General features: G+C 39.0%; 1 protein-coding gene across 4 annotated transcripts in view; it reads right to left on the bottom strand.

The window, feature by feature from the left end:
- The window catches only part of LOC148801705 (putative LRR receptor-like serine/threonine-protein kinase At1g56130), a 35,053-nt gene extending 22,405 nt beyond the window's left edge, over positions 1–12,648 (bottom strand). The window contains exons 1-3 of one of the 4 annotated variants that reach the window (XM_088901792.1): positions 11,100–12,648; positions 10,302–10,373; positions 2–197 (exon numbers count right to left, since the gene is read on the bottom strand). In XM_088901792.1, the coding sequence (XP_088757918.1) occupies positions 2–149 (148 nt within the window). In that variant the 5' untranslated portion in view covers positions 150–197; positions 10,302–10,373; positions 11,100–12,648. Of the gene's footprint in view, position 1 lies in introns of all 4 variants that reach the window. The other 3 variants (XM_088901793.1, XM_088901791.1, XM_088901790.1) reach the window with 3 other exon arrangements.
- Between the last annotated feature and the right edge of the window lie 7,093 nt (positions 12,649–19,741).

The following is a 19,741-nucleotide window of genomic DNA, read 5'->3' as shown; positions in this document are numbered from 1 at the left end:
CCCGGACTAAACTTGATGGCTGAAATGGATGATCCATAATAGCCATCTTCAGGTATTCTCTCAGTACTTTTTCCAGCCCAGAAAAGATGAATTTCAAGATAGTTCTCTGATACATAAGCATTCAACTCTTCTACAACTCCTTTAAACATCCCACCTGCTTCCTTTGCTATTTCAAAGTCTTTTTTTCGTAAAGCCCCCTGTAGCATTAGATTTGTTACTACACCAAGCACACAAAAGCTTTAAATTTGGAAAGTTATTTGATAAACAATTGACAGTGAAAAACAATTTACAACTTTGTCTGCAATGCAATTTCATTTACACTAGTGCAGATGCATGGGAGAACAAATTAGGAGAGTGTAATTTTTTGTTCATTTTCACTTGTGGTTTCACTTTAAAACAAAAATAAATCAGAATTGCATTCATCTTATTTGCACTCCCATACTTTTGCACCAATACACATGATATTTTTTGATAAATAATGAAAGTTTATTAAAGAAAAGAAAAAAATAATACAATAATAGCATCCCAACAGAGGCACGAGGTGCAGCCCCCACTACAGCCAAAAATAGTTCAGACTTCCCTTTACGTTTTTTTTATTGGAAACAAACTAGTCTTAAGAAGAATTACCTAAAACCTCTCTCTTTATGTTTTTTTTTATTGGAAATGGTAACTTCATTAAAGAAAATTAAAGATATATCATGTACAACTGTCAGCCCCTGAAATAGGGTGCTAAACCCACAATAATCCTTTTTACAATTCTGCCCAGAATAGATTCTCCCTTGTTGTCCCCTGTTTAGCTAAAGCATCAGCTAATCCATTAGCTGACCTTCTAGTCCACTTGAAAGAAACCCCAATCTCCCTTTGTTATGTTGAGGATTTCCCTTATGACAAGTCTATAAATCCAAGCTCCCACACTACTTGACCTCAACCAATCAATAAGCAGTTTAGAGTCTCCTATCTCTATTTGGTGTAGCCCCATCTGCTTAGCATATCTTACACCTTGAAACAAAGGCATCACCTCCGCCCTCAAAGAGTCACCTACTCCTATAGGCCCTGAATACATAGTGACAATTTTACCATCCCCATATCTGAACAATCCCCCAATTCCTGATGGGCCTGGGTTGACTCTAGAGAGAATTATGATAACAATCTCTCCTTAAACTTTTCACAATATTTAGAACTTCCTGCAACTTTTTTTTTTCTGATCAATAACGAAGATTTCATTAAGAAATAGATTAAGAAACAAAACAAGCTAAAACATAACAGTTGTGCCCAAAACAATGTATCCCTGTTTACCCCTTGTTTTGCTAACCCAATAGCAAAGGAGTTAGCACACCTCTTGACCCAATTTACTTCATTTTCCATGTTTCTAGTTAACCATTTGAGTCTTGTTGCTGCCTGGAATGGACCGATCTTCTTTTCATTGCTGTACCTCCACATCCCATTTTTATCTTCCTTCAGCCACTGCACCACCAGCTTGGAGTCCCCTTCAATGATCAACTTTTGTAAGTTTAACTCCTTAGCTCTCTGAACACCTTCCAATGCCACCAAGATCTCAGCTCTAAGAGAGTCACCAGGTTCAATTGGACCCAAGAACAAGGCAATTATTGTCCCTTTCTCATCTCTTAGAACACCCCCAATACCTGATGGCCCTGGGTTGCCGAAACTGCTTGGGCAAACTGGAACTACTACTTGATCTGGGGCTGAAAAAGCAACTTCTCTCCACTTTCTTAACAGATTATCCAATGACACTATTGAACAGCTCCATAGATTTAAGCCAGTGTATTACCCTGATATAAATTACCTCTAGAATAACTTCCTGCAACTTTATATACCTCTAAAGATATTCCCAATCAGAGATAGTCCACCAAAAGGCAAATACAGAAAATGCCGTTACTATTCTATCCATTATCAATTGTGTTTCCACCATATATATATTTATCTGAATATACTCAAATACTCGCAAGTAATGGTCATTTTACAAATGATCAAATCACCACCAACCTGCAGGTGAGAGATACACCTGAACTAATAAAATGTAAGCACGTGAGGACAGATCAATGCTAGACCTTTCTTTATTAAATGTACAGTCCTTATCCGTTTAGATCTCTGTAACCATGTCAGAAACATGGTGGAATGTTTATATTTGGCATCCCATTGGACAATCCGATCAATGTACTTCTTGCTTCCTTATGGTATTATAATCTATGAATCTGACTAAATTGAACATTCGTACATAAATAAAAAAGTAAGTCAATTCCATAATCTTTAATGTAGATGGTCCACGATGTTAGTTGCAAGGTTCAAAATATCAATACACCCTGATACAGCAGAAGGGTGTATTGGTACTTCAAACCTCACTCTTATATTTTTTTTTTCAAAATTTCAGAGGGGACTTTTTATGTGTTTTAATTAGTAAAATAATGTCTTAATAATACCTTTATATAGATGTATCAGAATGTAAAAGATATGTTGAGAATGTAAGGGCATTTATGTCCTTTCATCTTTTTGTATTTGGGTGCCTATTCAAGGGTCCATTTGTAATTTTCTTCATTTTAGTTAAGAAAGACTCTTCTGGGTGTGAACAGTAACACACCAGTATTCTTTGATAAACCTTTCTTCGTCTTCTTCTTCTTCATCTTCTTCTTCTTCTTCTTCTTCTTCTCCTCCTTCTTGACCACTTTAACTTGGTATCAAAGCGTCGGAAGATCAAGGAGAGCACCAGCCGCTGGTTGTCACTCACAGGCGAACCTGCGGACATCAACACGCCGCCAGTTGACGTCAGCAGCCTGTACAGTCGGCGGCGTTCATGTGTGGTTTTGCCACCCCATGATGCGCCTCATTTTTAGAGGAATTTTGATATACATTTCATGGAGGTTTGAAGCTCTTTTACATTTTTTTTTTGGATTTTTTAGAAGAAAATTGGCGAAAATTACAGATTTGGAGTTTAGGGCTTGCATGCTCGCATGGTGGGCTGGTTGCTGTTAAACCCACTTACATTTGAAGTGTGGTAAATTTCTGAGATTACAGGAAGCAGTCTCAGATTTTTTGGAGCCTTAAAACTTTTTTTGGGAATTTTTTTTCTTCCCCTATTTTGCTACCAGCACCTTTTTTTTCTTTCGTTTATTGCTGTAGCCCGTGTTTAACCTTCAAGGAAAGGTGTTTGGGTGTTCATCTAGTGTTGGGAGATTGTGATGTTGGTGAGAAAAGTGTTTTTAGAGGGGTGGTGATCAATGAACTCACACAAGGATGTGTATGTACCTACCAATGTCCTCCCGGGAAGTAATGACAGTGTTGGAGGGCAAATTACTACTATAAAACTTGATGGAACAAATTTTCTTGAATGGTCTCAATCAGCTAAGCTCACAATCGGGAGAAGAGGTAAGGTTGGGTTTACTACCGGTAAGCCGAAAACTGAAGATCCAAATTATTCCAAATGGGAGCAGGATAATTTGCTGGTTATGGCATGGCTGGTATGCTCTATGCAACCTCACATTGCCCGCAACTATATGGTCCTTCCAACAGCTAAGGACATTTGGGATAAGTTAACTCCAACTTATTCTCAAGCGAAGAGAAGCATGTAATATGCGACAAGGGGAGAAATCAATGGCCATGTGATTCTCTTCCTTACAATCAGTTTGGGAAGAAATGAATCATTTAGAAGCTTTGGAGTGGAAGGATCCTATTGCTAAACAATACAAGAGGTACATTGAGAAAAACCGAGTTTTTGATTTTCTTGCTGGACTGAATGCTGATTATGATTTAACCAGGCAACACATCCTTAGTGCTGATATTTTGTCATTCTCCACAGCATATTCTTTGGTGCAGAATGAAGAGAGTAGGAGGATTGCCATGATGCAAGTTCCTGTCAATGAGCACACAGCTCTTGTGTCTACAAAACCCAAACAGAGTTTTGGTAAACCTGAAGATGTAGTTTGTGAATATTGCAAGAAGCCAAGGCACACCAAGGATAGGTGCTGGAAACTAAATCTCCACCCAAAGCCTGAGAAATTTAAAACCGAAAAGAAGGCAAATGCTCATGTTGCTACAGCTAGTCATGATTCTCAGACTCACATGCTTGAGGGAAATTCTTCTGCTCAGGCATCTACTCATGACACCTCTGATGTGATGCAAAAAATGAGAGGCATCTTGCTCCATCTTGAAAAGAGTGGGTTGCCTACATCTGCTAGTTCGCATACACCTTCTAGTGCTTTTGCAAAATCAGGTACTACACTTGCGTGTCATGCCTCATCCTCTAGCTCTTGGATAATTGGCACAAGAGCCACTGATCATATGACTGGTAGCCTTCCTACTTTACCACATATAAACTTTTTCTAGGGAAAGGTAAGATTACTATTGCTGATGGATCTCAGACCCCAATCTCGGGTTTGGGTGAAGTTAAACTTACCAACAACCTTTCTCTGAAATCAATTCTCCATGCCCCACAAATGCATAGAAATCTCTTATCTGTTAGCTCTCTTACAAAGTCTCATAATTGTTCTATAACATTCTTTCCGTCTTATTGTGTCTTCCAGGATCTCTGGCTACGGGGAAGACGATTGGCAGTGGACATGAAGCCGATGGAGCTTATCTTCTTGATCAGTCTCCAAAGTTTGGCTTAATGTGTCAGCCTGAGTCTTGTCATGATGAAAAACTAAGTCAATTGAAATTGTGGCATCACCGTCTTGGGCATGTGTCTTTGGGTTCATTGAAGTTACTGTTTCCTAGTTTGTTTGAGTCCTTGTTTAGTTCTGGTCTACAATGTGAAGTCTGTCAACTATTAAAGAAATGTAGAACCACGTATTTTGCAAGTAACAAGAGAAGTAGTGTTGCTTTCTATTTAATACATACTGATGTTTGGGGACCTTATTCTATTCCATGTATGGGTGGTTATAAATATTTTATTCTCTTTGTTGATGACTACTCGTGGTATACCTAGTTGTATTTGATGAAGAGCCGAGATGAAGTTCCTTCAATTATAAAAGGCATTTTTAATATGGTGGAGACACAATTTGAAAAGAAGATTAAGATTATTAGATCTGACAATGCCAAGGAATATTTTGACAAGCATTTACAAACTTTCCTTGAAGAGAAAGGACCAATTCACCAAAGTTCATGTCCTCATACCCCCCAACAAAATGGGGTATCAGAGAGGAAAAACAAACATGTGGTTGAAGTTGCCAGGGGACTGTTATTCCAGATGCATGTCCCAACTTGGTTTTGGGGGGATGCTGTACAAACAATTGTATATCTTATTAACGAACTTCCTTCGCGGACCCTTCATCTCCAGTCTCCTCATCAGCTTCTTTTTCCTGATGAGAATACCTTCCATCTTCCTCCTAAGGTCTTTGGGTGCGTGTCCATGACATGAGTCCTTCTAGGTTGAAATTTGATCCAAAGTCTATTAAGTGTCTTCTTGGGATATTCTTCAGTCCAAAAGGGGTACCATTGTTATGACCCTCACTCTGGAATTTGATTCAATTGGAACTACTGCATGAGGCAAAGTTGAGAATTCTGAGCTTCCTGAGTCCTGTTCGCATACTGATATTTCTTCACCAAAATCCATCGCTTTTTGAGGACTCAGGTTCCTACTACGACTGATCAAAGCTAGAGGATGATGAGGGCAAGACATCCTTCCTTAGAAGCTAGAATTTCTTTACCTTTTTTTTTATGAAAACACAAGGAGCTACACAAGCCTGGGGGTAGCTCTTCCCCACAAATCAGCTATGCAAATAGCCCTAAGAACACTAGGAAAATTACTAGATGAAAAAACATGACCATTTAATGCATTGCAAGCCAACCAATCCGCAACCTGATTAGCCTCCCGATACGCATGCCTAAAGACAATGTTTAAGCTGAACATTGAAGACAGACAATGGCACTCCTTGATGATGATCTCTAGTCTCCATGGGGGCTTCACACTTTACCTCTAAGGCAGTCGATGACAAGCTTGGAGTCTCCTTCAATGATGATTGGCTGATCTCTGTAGTTAGTAGCAATGTTGATGGCCTCCCACACCGCCCAAGCTTCAGCAAGATTGATAGTTGTGGACCCAATTCAATACGCTTTAAACTCAAGGATGCCTCCTTGGTAATTTCTAACGATGCAACCAATCGCACACCTACCATCATTTTTGCTAGAAGCATCAAAATTGATCTTGGTGCTATCTGGTTTAGGACCCCACCAACCTATATAATTCCAATCTTTATTTGTGCTAGTATCAGCACCTAGCGTGCTATTCTTAATCTCATCCCAGTAGATAGAACGGTTAGGGGTAGTATACTTATTACTAAAACATTCAACATTTCTATTTTTCCAAACATACCAAAGCAAACAAGCAATTTTCTTTGTAGTAATGGTCATTAAAGGACCACTATAGTCCGAGATTCTTTCCCACCAGTGCTTAATCGAAGTATCATACTCTAAAGGGCTAGGGAGGCTCGAAGACATGAGACTCCACACTTGGATTGAAATATCACACTTGGTGAAAATGTGATCAATGTTTTCTTCCTCACCACAATGAATGCAAGAAGGGCTAATATTAAACCCTCTAGCAATTAGTTTATTTTTTGTGGGAAGTTTATCATTAAAAAGGAGGAAAAGGAAAACTTTGACTTTTGGGGGAATCTTTAGATTCCAAACATTTTTAGGGGTGCCATTAAGCTCAAAGCCTCCCCCATTAGATCAGCTTTCCTTATTGTAAATTTGTAAGTTGTTTTAACTGAGAAATTGACATCAGATATAAATTTCCAAACTCTCTTGTCCTCCACCGATCGAGAAGGAATCAAAGTTGGTTTAATACATTAACAAATATGGGAAAGAGTGATAGAATTAATGTAATCTTCATTCCACACTTTCCTGTCATGGTCAACCACACAACTCACTAGCATCTCGACATCAGAAATCGAATCTGGATTGACCTCATCCTGGATCAGAGAATTACCAGCCCACGTATCTTTCCAAAATTTGACCAACCTACCATTTCCAATTCTCCAAATTAAGCACCTCTTAATAAGATCCCTAGAGCTGAGGACACCCCTCCAAGCCCAAGAGCTGCCACTTTTAGGTTCTGCATCCCAAAAATTACAATTTCTTAAGTATTCGCAACTGACAACTTTTACCCAGAGGTTGTCTTTACATGTGATGATTTTCCAGCCTAGTTTAGCAAGTAGGGCTTGATTTATCCATTTGAGGTTTCTCACACCAAGTCCACCCCACATTTTAGGCATACAGACTCTTTTCCAGCTAACAAGGTGGATGGGATTCTAACTTCTAGAGTTGGCCCAAATAAAATCCCTTTGGGCCTTCTCTAACTTGTCAATGACATTCTTTGGGATTTTGAATGATTGCATGACAAATTGGGGCACCATGGAGGCAGCAGAGAAAGGGAATTTTTTTTCCATCCTGCAAGCTTCCTAGTTACTTTCTCCTTAAGTAACTTAAAAACCTCATTAGTCACCCTCCCATCAATAACAGGAGCACCCAAATAGATTTTTTTCCTCCAAAGAAGAATTTTGAGAATTTTAGACATGATTTTTTTGTGCCTATTTGGAATATTTTTGGAGAAGTTTATTGTTGATTTTGAGTAATTTGGAAACTGCCCAGAGGCCTTGGTGAATTTATCCAAGGTCTCTTTAATTTTGAGACACGCATTAATGGAGGAATTTTGCAAATATAACACAGTCATTAGCACATTGGAGAATGGGAATGGAGCCCCCCCCCCCCCACCTAGAAGCTTTACACCCAATCAATTTATCTCTAGTAGAAGCTTCCACACAAAGTCTCCTAGATAATGCCTCTGCGCAAAGCACAAAGATACAAGGGGAGAGGGATCCCCCTGCCAAATACCCCTAGTAGCACTGAAAGTTCTAGAAGGAGAGTCATTTATGAGCACTTGGAATGAAACTGTTTTGATACATTCTATCACCCAATGGACCCATTCATGATGAAATCCAAACTTCTTTAGAACTTGTTCAATAAAATCCCATTCCAGCCTATCATAGGCTTTCTCCATGTCAATCTTACAGGCCAGCATTCCATTTTTGCCTTTTCTTTCTCATCATGTGCATCATTTCGTGAGCAATGAGAATGTTGTCCGAAATTTGTCTATTGGGGACAAAAGCACTCTGACAAGGAGAAATAATATCATCCAAGTAAGGTTTGAATCGTTTGATGCGATTAACCAGAAATTTGGAAATAATTTTATAGACTACATTGCAAAGACTAATGGGTCTTAAATCATTAAGCCCCTCTGGATTCTCACATTTAGGGATGAGGGTTATAAAGGTTTTATTCAACTTCCCAGAGTGGAAGAAAGCCTTAACCATTTACACACAGAATCACCAACAATATTCCAAATTTTTTTGAAAAATGACATTTAGCCCATTAGGGCCTGGGGCTTTCAGATCTTTTATGGAAAGCAGGGTGTTATAAATCTCCTCATTAGTCACCTCCTTATTAGGTTTTCATTAATCTCTTCAGTAGTACTATGGTTAATGGAAGCAATGAAGCCATCAACATCCTCAATACCTTCAGAATTAAATCTTTCCTCAAATTTATTGCAGAACTGGTTTTTACCTTACCCTGGACAAGGCTCACAGTGGAGAAAACCCTATTTTTTCATATCCTTATTGGGCCTGGATTCCTGGGTTGAAAGGTTTGTTAAAAGGGAGTCTATATGGGTGTGCAGATTTGGGAAGGCAAGATATGGGCTGAAGTAGTCTCTTAGAGCATGGTTTGTTTAGATTAGTAGTGATGCAACTATTTTAGTTAAAGAAGTGTAGTGCTAATCATTCTTAATTCATTTGTGACACTACACCTAAGAAGATTGTGTTAGTGGTCTATGTGGAAGATCTATGTGACACCAGAGGGCTTCTCTTTCTAAGAGGAGTTCCATACTAGAGACCATGGACAGTTGAAGTATTTCTTAGGTATTGAGGTGGCATGATCTAAGCATGGTACTAATCTCTTTTGGAAAACTATTTTTGATTTTCTTCAAGAAACAAGACAATTGGGAGCCAAATCTTATGGACCCAAATACAATGCTAAGTGACGATTAGAAATAGAGAATTGAAGATCAAAGAAGATACACAAGTTTTTTTCTTGATAATTAAGAAGATACAAGGTTTGTTGGCAACCTGAATTATCTCATCTTTACTCAGCTTAAGATTACATTTGCAATTGCAATTAGTGTATTAAGACAGATCATGTAGAACCAAGGAGCTCCTCACTAGGAAGCAATTATAAGACTGTTAAGGCATTTAAAGAGTGCACAAGGACTTTTTTTTGAAGGTAAAGAGCGCACAAGGACATGGATTACTATATACTAAAATGTATTTGAAACCGGAAGGGTACATTGATGCAAATTAGATTATATTGGATTGTCATTATAACTAGTCATTGAACATTCTTTGGGGGTAATTTCAGTCACATGGAAGAATTAGAAACAAAGTGTGGTTGTTATAGTGCAGATGCAAAGAGATTAATATATATATATATATATATATATATATATATATATATATATATATAGGGGGAGTGTTAGACTATGTATTTATTTAGGCATGTGAGGACATGGGCATTTTAGACTTTTCCTATGTTTAAGTAAGGGTATTCCTATTTGTCCATTTTTTTTTTCTTGAGAAAAAGCAAAGTATAAGAATTTATTAAAAGCAAAATAAAACCCCTGTACAATTAGGGATAGACTTGTTATTAAGCTTTATGTTTAACATCATGTCTATGACACACCACTAGGTGGGTATTCAATTAGAGTCTCCACCAAACATGAGAAGATTGTGAATCCTATTTCTATTCTAAGTTGCCACTTGCTCCCTCTTCTCTTTACTCCTCAAAAATATTGTTAAAATGAACAATTATCATAATAATTTTTACTTTCCTGTTGTATCATGTCATTCAAAAATACATATAATAATATCAATGGAGTACTTCTAGTTTGGCATCACCACCACTGAAGAGGTGAAAACAACTTTCTTCAACTGTCTCTCTACTCTTCTAACATAGAAATCTTTTGTCCCTAGGGTGATTGAAGCTTTAATAAGATGTATATGCATAGATAACACATGAGTCAATCTACTGAACCCATGCTTGGCTAGTCCAACTTCAAACCCTGACATTCCATCTGGATGTATAGATTTCCTGTTATCTTAGATTTTGAAAAAACATGAGGATATCCAACAAGGCAATTAAGTACTGAAGGTTTTCAATCATCAAAAGATTTTTTATGTGTTTTCTCATACTCAGTTCTTGTTTAAATTAGAGAAAAGGTTACAGGGATATCTCACAAAACATTTAGATCCTTAAGGGTTCCAAGCTCCTCTGGAATTGTTCCTGACAATGAATTAAAAGCAACAGCCCTGGTAAAATTAAAACAAATATCACTAACATAAAATGGTAAAACTAAAAGGAACAATGAAAACCATTGTAATATACCTACTCTAGAATAATCAGTGAAATACAGATAAGTGGCAACATTTAGAATTGGTGCATAAATATGAAACAATAAACAATGCGGAAAAGCAATATAAAGTCAAGACCATATACGGTTATGAAGAGTCACATAGAAAGATATGTGAATGATGAATAGAAATAATTAAAAAAAGTTTAATAACTTTACATTTGACAAATGAAAAGTGACATTTCCGCTCAAAGAATAATCATATTAGAAGTTATAAAGAAATAATATATTGATGTCAACTAGAGGTCATACAAAGTGATCCTTAGCCCCCTAGTTACTGATTATGGCCAAAGAGTTTTTAAAGAATGGTATGTAAAAGCTTGTTTCAGATGGCCATTGCACCCCTTTCCTAGTTCTAAGAGGATGTTAGAAGATTTCTCATAATTTATATGCAGACAACACCCTAGAGACTTGCTATCCTGACGTAAGTACCAGAAAGAAAGGACAATAATTGTTTCATAGAAGAATGCATACATGAAAGGGATTAGTAAAATCATAATGCCACTACCTTCAACTTTCAACTAAGAAAGCACAATGGTTTACCATTCTTGGTAAATAGGCAATGTCACTTAAATTTGATGCTTTGATAGAAATATCTCTAAAACATTAATGGCGTAACCCTAACCATTTTCGCCTAAGAGGTTGCTGCTTGCTCCTAGTTTTCGAGTCTACCCTGTACATCGCACCGGCGATTGGAATCCCTGCGCAATGGGAAACGTTATTGGCATTCTGACGGAGCTTTGGTGGGTGTTCGTTTCTGAACATCTGGGAACCACAGAAGAATGCGAAAGTTGGTCCAGATGAAGGAGGCGATTGAGTGTTAATTTTTGAACAAGAGGATGACATGCAGAAATTTCTTCAAGGAGGACTCTGGTTCATGCATTCAAGTTATACGTTGGTGGACCCGTGGGAGATTAAGAGCTTGACTGTCAAGTGTTTGTTTTGGCAGCTGGTTGAATTTTACAGGAAAAGACGAAGATCCCATCTAGCCATCTATTTCAAGGTCAGCCTAGCAGGCCATCACAGAGACGCTCCAAAGAATGTTGCAGAAGGAAGGAACCTGTAGGAACATCATATCTCAGGGAGCAGACGTACAGTTGTCTCACGAAAACCGGCGACGGCGAGTCACTGAACGAGTAATTGAGTCAAGCAAGGGAACTCAGGAGACCATGTCCTGTTCGTGGGCTCGGTAGCCCGACGGGCTGGCCCAGCCCGGCCCGGCCCGTTCTTCATCGGCCCGACATAATTTCATGAAGGCAGACTGGAATACTGGATTCATCATGTGACGACGTAGCTAGTTCGGTGGCAAGGAAGTCTTCCTAATATTTATAGGGTAAATTTCTTAAACTATACTCTTACTGTTTCTGACAATTCTCTCCGCAGGAAGGAGAGAGATCAGAGTCGGAAGCAGAAGGGGAGGTCTGAGAATAGAGAAAGGAGAAATCTGACCCCAGCATCGAGTTTCTTTGCTTCCGGGAAGAGGCAAGCAAGTCCCAGCAGCCTTCATAAAGTGGATTATTTTGAGGAAGTCTTTCTGAAGAAAAATCACAGTACTCCTAGATCAGACCCTATTCTTTCGCCTTCATATGCTCACAGGGACTTCCACCAGAACGGAAAGAACCATTCCTATCAAAGCCAAACAGAGAGGAGATGTTCTTTATGTTGCTACTCTGTTTTTCGTCTCAAGGTGGGAGACGATGAACAGTAACTTCTCTCAACCACAGCCTCCACTCTCCACTATTCCACCATCCACCAGCGGCGGTTGCGCCGCTAGTACACACTCCTGCATATGCTCTCTCTCTCTTTCCAGATCTAATGGTCGTAGCTTCTCTGGTCTTTCTATACATGTTTTTCTTCCTTTCTTTTTTTGCAAGTCAAATTAAGCTGCACCTGCGGAGATCTAGAGGCCTTCTCCAGCTTCAATGCAACTAGACTTCAAAGGGCAGCGTCAATTTTTGGAATCTTTTCTGTTACAACCCAAATACCCTCCAATGCCTTTGCAGCACCAGCATTGGTAGCGTCAATTTCCGCCTTTGCAGAACCGGCAACTCTCGTGACACCTTTGCCGGTATAGGGAGATGGAGACGATGACGGAGATGATGCTCCACACCAACCCCAAATTAAAGTAAGGTTGGCATAGCCTGACCCACACAAGCACAGCCCGTTTTACACCTCTAAGACAAATGAAAGGGAGTAAAGTTGGCCCTATAAACCGGTATTTTCACTCCATTGCTGATTCGAATGGTCCAACCATTCCAACTGTCACCTAATCATAATTATGGGTCTCATTTTTCTAAAAGTCGAGATTTGACAAAAAAGATGTTGACTGGTCAAAACCCATTCATCCCACGTCCTAATATTAATTCTATTGTTCTTAGAGAATTAATTTCAACTATTATAAAAGTGCCTAGGTAGATGACCATCTTATCCTCAACAAGCTTTTTACTTCCTTTGAACATATACAAAGGTGTTAAACACATGAAAAGATAGCATCTAAACCAATACATCCATTAAAATCAAAGGTATGGGCCGACATGAGTACAACATAATTAATTAATCGGGTCAATTTTTTAAACACAAACATGCCCTATTTATTACATGTATAATATGATACAACCCACTTAATGCGAATTAATATAATTGATTTGTTAATTTCTTTACTAGATGACATCTATAATCTGAATTAACATAAATTTAACATGATTAGTCTGTTTAAATTAAATAATAAAACAAACATTCAATAATTCATTACCTAAATAAATTCATAAAACCATTCAATATCATACTTACTTACCATAATAGTATTCCATCCAAATATACATACATGATCTAATACTTAAAACTTAGGGTCATAAACAGGTCATTTTTAAGTTAAACGAGTTAATTTAAAATTGATACATTTATTAATTATGTTAAGTGGATTGATATGATTTTGACATGAACACAACTAAAATTGACATGTCAAATGCATATGACAAAATGAGAAGAGATCTTATTATTAAAGTATTATAGGGCATTGGTTTTCTAGAAAAGTGGTGTAGAATGATAAAATGATGTATGGAAACCCCAAGATTCTCAATCAAAGTAAATTGAACACATAAGGAGTTCTTTCAACTAAATAATGGGCTAAGGCAGGGAGACCCTCTATAACCTTACCTATTTATCAGTGGGATGCAAGTAATTTCGGATTTGCTCTTCAAAGAGAAAGCTCAAAAGAAAATTCAAGGCATCACATTGAGTAGAAATGGCCCAAAATCTCACATCTATTGTTTGCCGATGACTTCCTTCTAATCTATAAAGCAGAGGTTAAACAGGTGCAACGGATTCTAGGTGTGCTCAAGGAGTTTGAGAAGGTGTTTGGCCAAAGAATTAATAGAATAAAATCGGGATCTTTCTTTAGTCCAGGGGTGCATCGAAAAAAAGTAAAATTTCGCCTGTCAATCCTCCTTATGAAAAAACTAAGTAGAGAAATATTTGGGAATCCAACTTACATTATGGGGTACAAGCAAAATCAATCAATTGGAATTACTAGACAAAATAAATACAAGGCTGAGGTTATGGAAAGCTAAACTGTAATCACAAGCAGGAAGAACAATCATGGTTAAATCAACACTCCAGTCTGTACCAAATTACGTAATGGGTTTCTCAATCCTTCCAAGTGCCATAATTAAGAAGCTAGAACAGATTCAGAGAAATTTCTGGCAGGAAACAAATCAATGCACACCATAGCATGGAAAATCCTTTGTCAACCGAAAAACATAGGGGGCTTAGGATTCAAAAGAATGAAGAGTTTAATCATGCACTGTTCTCAAAACAAATTTGGAGATTGTGGTTGGAAGAAAAGGATCTATGGAGGGAGGCTATAAAAGGAAAATATGTAAAAAAAAATCTATTTATTCCCTAAAAAAGAAGCAGGCGGGCTGGGGATGGTGGAAGTAGGTTATTAAGTTATGGGACTTATTAAAACCAAATACGATGTGGCAAATTAAGGATGGTTCTGCGGTTTTTATTACTGACCCATGGGTGCCAGTGTTACCAAATGGAGTTCCAGAAATAAAGCCTGAAGCACTTTCACAGTCGATGGGGCTAACAGTGAATGACTTCATTTCCACAACAGGTGAATGGGATCGAAGGAAAATTGAATTTTTTTAAAGCAAGACAGTTGCCACCAAATCTGTCAAACTATCATCGCTCATAATCTCTCTTCTGACAGGCTCATTTGGAAAAAATCAAAATCTGGAGTGTATGATGTAAAATCGGGTTATGGGTTCTTTATGTCAACACATGCTTCATCCTCAGGACAACACCGGAATTTGAACCTCATATAGAAATGCAAAGTTCCAATGAGATTCTAAATTTATATGTGGAAGGCATGGTGGAATGGTGTTCCAACAAAGGATAAATGGCACTTCCTCACTGAAGAAGAGAAGAAATGTCCTCAGTGCCACACAACCACAGAAACTTGGCAACATCTCTTCTTTGAATGCTCCTATGCTAGGGCGGTATGACGTTCAGCATCGTCCATAGGAATAAACCCAGAGCACGTAAGGAACAAGGAACTTTATCGTTTCATGCTGGAATGGATAGACACTAAACTAAAGTGTCTAAGCAAAGAAGAAAAGCAGGTCTTCATTGCAAAGTTCCCTGTTCTTTTCAGACTAATATGGGACATGAGAAATGCGGCCTTACAGAAGAATCATGTCATAAATCCAGAGAGCCTGCTTCATCATATGTACTGGCTTCTAATGCCAAGCCCAGCCATACAGCCCTCCCATCCATCATTTATGCATTCACATATAATCTTAGCCACAAAATATAAAATGTTCATTGATGGTTCCTTTATTCCATCATCTGTTATCGCAGGAACAGGAGCTCAGATACTCTCAGCGGAAGATAATGAAATTTTCTCAGGAAGCCAAAGAACTGCAGCAACAAACTCACTACAAGCCAAATGGTGGGCCCTCCTACATGCATACAATATGCCCTCAAGCTGAAGACAAAAACTCTGGGAACATTCATAGGTGCTACCGTGCTTGGTGCATTGAGCTAGGGATTTCGTCCGCCGAGAGGGGGACGGTGAACTGTCCGATGCATACAGTGGCGGGCTGAGGGTGTTCCCCTACAGCATTCAAGTCGGTGTTGTGCCTGTTATTGCTGGAGGAAGCCATGGATACTAAAGGTTTCTTTGAGAGAGAGTTAAAGGTTAGGGAAGGCCTTTTGAAGTCTTCCCACAGATGGTGCCAAATGATGATGCACAATCCGATCGGTCCTTACTATCGGTCACCTTGCCTTTGACAGAGTTGAAGATGCCTGAAACAAGGAAAAAACTGGAGATTTCCGGGGAGGAACCCGGTAGGAACACTCCAACGCTCAAGTTAATACTCTTGAGGAGGCAAGGAAAACAATGGATTTCAAGACCAAAGAGCACAAAAATCACATACCACATTCGTTGGGGGAAGAGGGCTTTTTATAACCACCCTGGTACACTCATTCCCATACCTCTGCCAGATCGGGTGTCATCACCTCTGCGGGGACAGACATAACCGCCACTGTCTTCCCTGTCAGGGCTGTCTCTGCAACGTCTGAGATGGCGGTGGCAGGTGGCCGTTGGAGTGCGGCTGTCATGTGTCAGACACCTAATCGGTCATGCTACTTGGAGCCAAAGTGCCGGAGCGGTGCGCGAGGTAGTCTTGAGTTCAGATAGAAGGGTGGCCCGAACTGACCTGAGGTGGGTCTGCTCGGGCTCTTGCCCTTTGCGGTGCTCCTTGTAAGGCTCGGGGTCTCTAAGGGAAAGCTCGGGCTCTTTCTCCTGGGAGGTGTGGATTCCTTTTGGGGGAGCTCGGGGCTCCTCTTTGGAGAGCTCGGGTCTCACCTCGGATCACGGGTATGCTACTGTGCCGAGCTGGCGCTCCTGCCAGGTCACACTCTGTTGTTTCCACGTGTTGCACGGCCAAAGGGTTGGGTCAAATCTCCCTCCATCGCAAATGTTATATATACAAATATGTATGTATATATACATATATATATACATATGCATGCAATATTTACATATATACACACACACACACACATATATATATATATGTACAAATGTATATAATTGGGTCAGGCTCGGGCCGGGTTCGGGCTACCTAAGGGTTAGGCCCGAGCCCAACCTAAAAAATTAAAAGCCCAACTTCTTGGGCCCGAGCCCAGCCCGAGGACCAAAAATCCAAGCCCAGCCCATGTAAAATTTCGGGTTGGACCAGTTCAGGCTCGGGCTGGGCCCGCCCAAGTTTCACCCCTCGTGGAGGCCCAGCTCAGAATACAAAAATCAGCATCCCGAAAACCTTACCAAACGGGCACTTAGCATCTTACGATGGAGACAAAAGACAAGGGAATTTCATGCATAAACACCCCTCAATGCTGCATTAGCTAGGCCAGACTGGTCTAGTTGGTAATTGGTATAATTTGATTGAGATTCTACAGCCTGACCTCCTGCTCCACGGTGGCAATGTTATAAAAATCAATAAGAAGGCTGAACTGTTGTAGGTTGCAGGTCATCAGTTCAATGGTTTTGTTGGTTTTAGTAGAACGGGTACAAAGCATTCCAACATGTAGAACTTGAAAAATCACAAAAAAATGAAAAGATCACTAATCACCCAATTGGACAATCAAGCACAAAATTAAAGTTAAAGTTTGTACATACATTAACCTAGGGGTGTTCAAATTCGATTGATAAATCGAAAATCGAACCAAATCAAACCGAATAAGCTAATTCGGTTCGGTTAATTTAGGTATTGGTTGGTTCAGTTTTTATTTTCTAAAAAAAAAGTTGGTTTTTGGTTCTGGTTCAGTTTGACTGAAATTTTCAATTGAATTGAACCGAAAACTGAATTAATGTTGTTATTTAGTTAAGTATATTAAATATTAATTTTTATTTAATACTTTATGTTAATTAATTATTATATTTCCTAATGAACAATTTATCAATTCTCCATTGGGCTTTAGGCCCATTCTAAATTTTAATTAATAATAACTAATTAAAACCTAGACTCATTATTAATTGTTTATTAGTCATTAATTGTTCTTTAATCAATAATTAATTTTGAAAATGGCCAATTCGCCAATTCCCAATTAGCATAGGGCTTTTGGGCCTATTCTAACTTTTAATTAATAATAGCTGTTTAATTAAAACCGTTGAGCTTTGGGGTCATTCTAACTTTTAATTAATAATAATTAATTATTTAAAACCATTGGGTTTTGTGGCCATTTGAAATTTTTTAATTAATAACACTTATTAAATGCTTATCATTTATATGGAACTAGGGTTCAACGAAACCAAAATCCGAACCAAATTCGGTTAGGTTCAGTTTGATTCTAAAATATAATTTGATTTGGTTCGGTTATTGGAAATGGTAAAACCGAATAGTCGGTTAGGTCCTCGGTTTGAACCAAACCGACCTATTGTACACCCGTAATGTAATCTTGACATGGTGATCAGATCAAATGGATTGACAGTTCAACTGCCTAGGTTGAATGGGTTTGGAACAAATTGATAATTTTTGGGTGACAGTTCGAACGGTTCAATGCGGATTGTAGGGGTGTCACTGGACTGATTTTGGATTGGACCCCATCCAAACCAAAATCAATTTGGACGAATTGGATGGACCAACAAGATATATTGTATTGGACTAGTCCAGACTTAATGGTCCAAAGTATTTATTAGATTGGATGGGATTGGATCTGATCCATCCATAATGAATTTATATTGAATTGGATTAGACTGAGCCAATATATAGTCCATTGATAGGAGATAAGAATATAGGTGTCAATGAATTAAATTTGAATTAGAATTAATCTAAATTAAAACAAATTTGAACAAATTAAACTATCCAAACATTAAATTAAACCGGTCCAAAATGATTTAAAATATTTATTGAATTGGATTGGACCTGATTTATAATGAACTCGCATTGGATTAGATCGAATTGGACCAAATCCAGTCCAATTAACACCACTAGTCGGGTAGAAAACAATGCATGATGGAGCTCTTGACAGAGCACGGAGGCTGACCTTGTCTGCAATAACCATGTGTTGCTTTGCTCCCTTAGCTCTCAACAAATTCTCTTTGACGACCAGAGGATGGTATCTACGAGTTCTGGGTCTGCGTGCCATCAGATTCGTTACTGAGTTTGGCTTTTGGTACACATCTGCTTTTAAGAAACCTGGAAGATTTTCTGTGGGGGAACTTCTTGGGTCCAGGGGACCGCGTGGTAGTGCGGTCTGAGCCTCTGGGGGCCCATGAAGTTGCCACATTACGTGGAAAAGCAAAGCTTCTGAGGAATCTCCTTCGCCGCTTTTACTGGAATTTGAAACCTCAAGCCTCAAGCTGGGGCTCGTTCTTCAAGCTTAATTCTCTTTGGACTCTGGACAAAGGGGAAAAGATTGGGTATGGGCCATGGGGTGCCACCTCTCCTGGGCCGATCAGAATGGTCTGAGCCTCTTGACCTAAAATTCCTTAATTTTTTTAAAGACTGTGCGTAGGTGGGTCTCTCACATTGAAATAGTGTATAAAGAGAGACCGGATCTGCTCTCACGAATGGTGCCTCACACTGACCACAGAGGTACATCCCATTGTGCATTGGGAACATTTCACATAGTCATATTTATGTATTATTATTTATGGGAAATATTCCCAATATAGGATAGAATGTGCCTGTAAAGTCGTTGTGAAGCAACATGTGTGAGGAGCATTCGTATAAACAATAGGCTTATTAAGCACGGGCATGCATATAAAACATGCTGGGCCTTGGGCCATAATTTCTTGACCTTATGGGCCCTTCCCAGTCTGGGATAATATGATATGCCTGGCCCAGGACTGTGTAGGGCAGTCCTGGGCCCACATTTTAGGCTTGATGTATGGGCCGGCTGAGTAGTCATTTAAGGGTCCCCTTTTAAATGTGGGCTTTGGTTCCCTGGAAATGCAAGAAACAGTTAGTTGGGGTTGGGTTAGGGGAACAATGAGCACCATGGTTTTTAAAACCAACTCGGAGATCGAACCAGTCAGGGGTTTGGTTATCAGGTCGACGGTCCGATTGTTTAAACCGAACAGTCAGTCCATTCTGACAAAAAAAATTAAAATTAAAAAAATAACAGTCAAAATCGTTTGAATAGTTAATTGCCCGGATCAGCAGTTTACTGACCAAAATCAATGATTTTTGAAGAAAATCCGGTTTTAAGGAAAACTGAAACCGGTCACCTGACTGTTGCCAGTTTTTCCGGTCC

This window comes from Nelumbo nucifera, chromosome 3 (assembly GCF_055504915.1).
Source record: "Nelumbo nucifera cultivar China Antique chromosome 3, China Antique-T2T, whole genome shotgun sequence".
NCBI classification, from domain to species: Eukaryota; Viridiplantae; Streptophyta; class Magnoliopsida; order Proteales; family Nelumbonaceae; genus Nelumbo; species Nelumbo nucifera.
The sequence above is the reverse complement of the archived record's forward strand: the minus strand, read 5'-3'. Positions and strand labels throughout refer to the sequence as shown.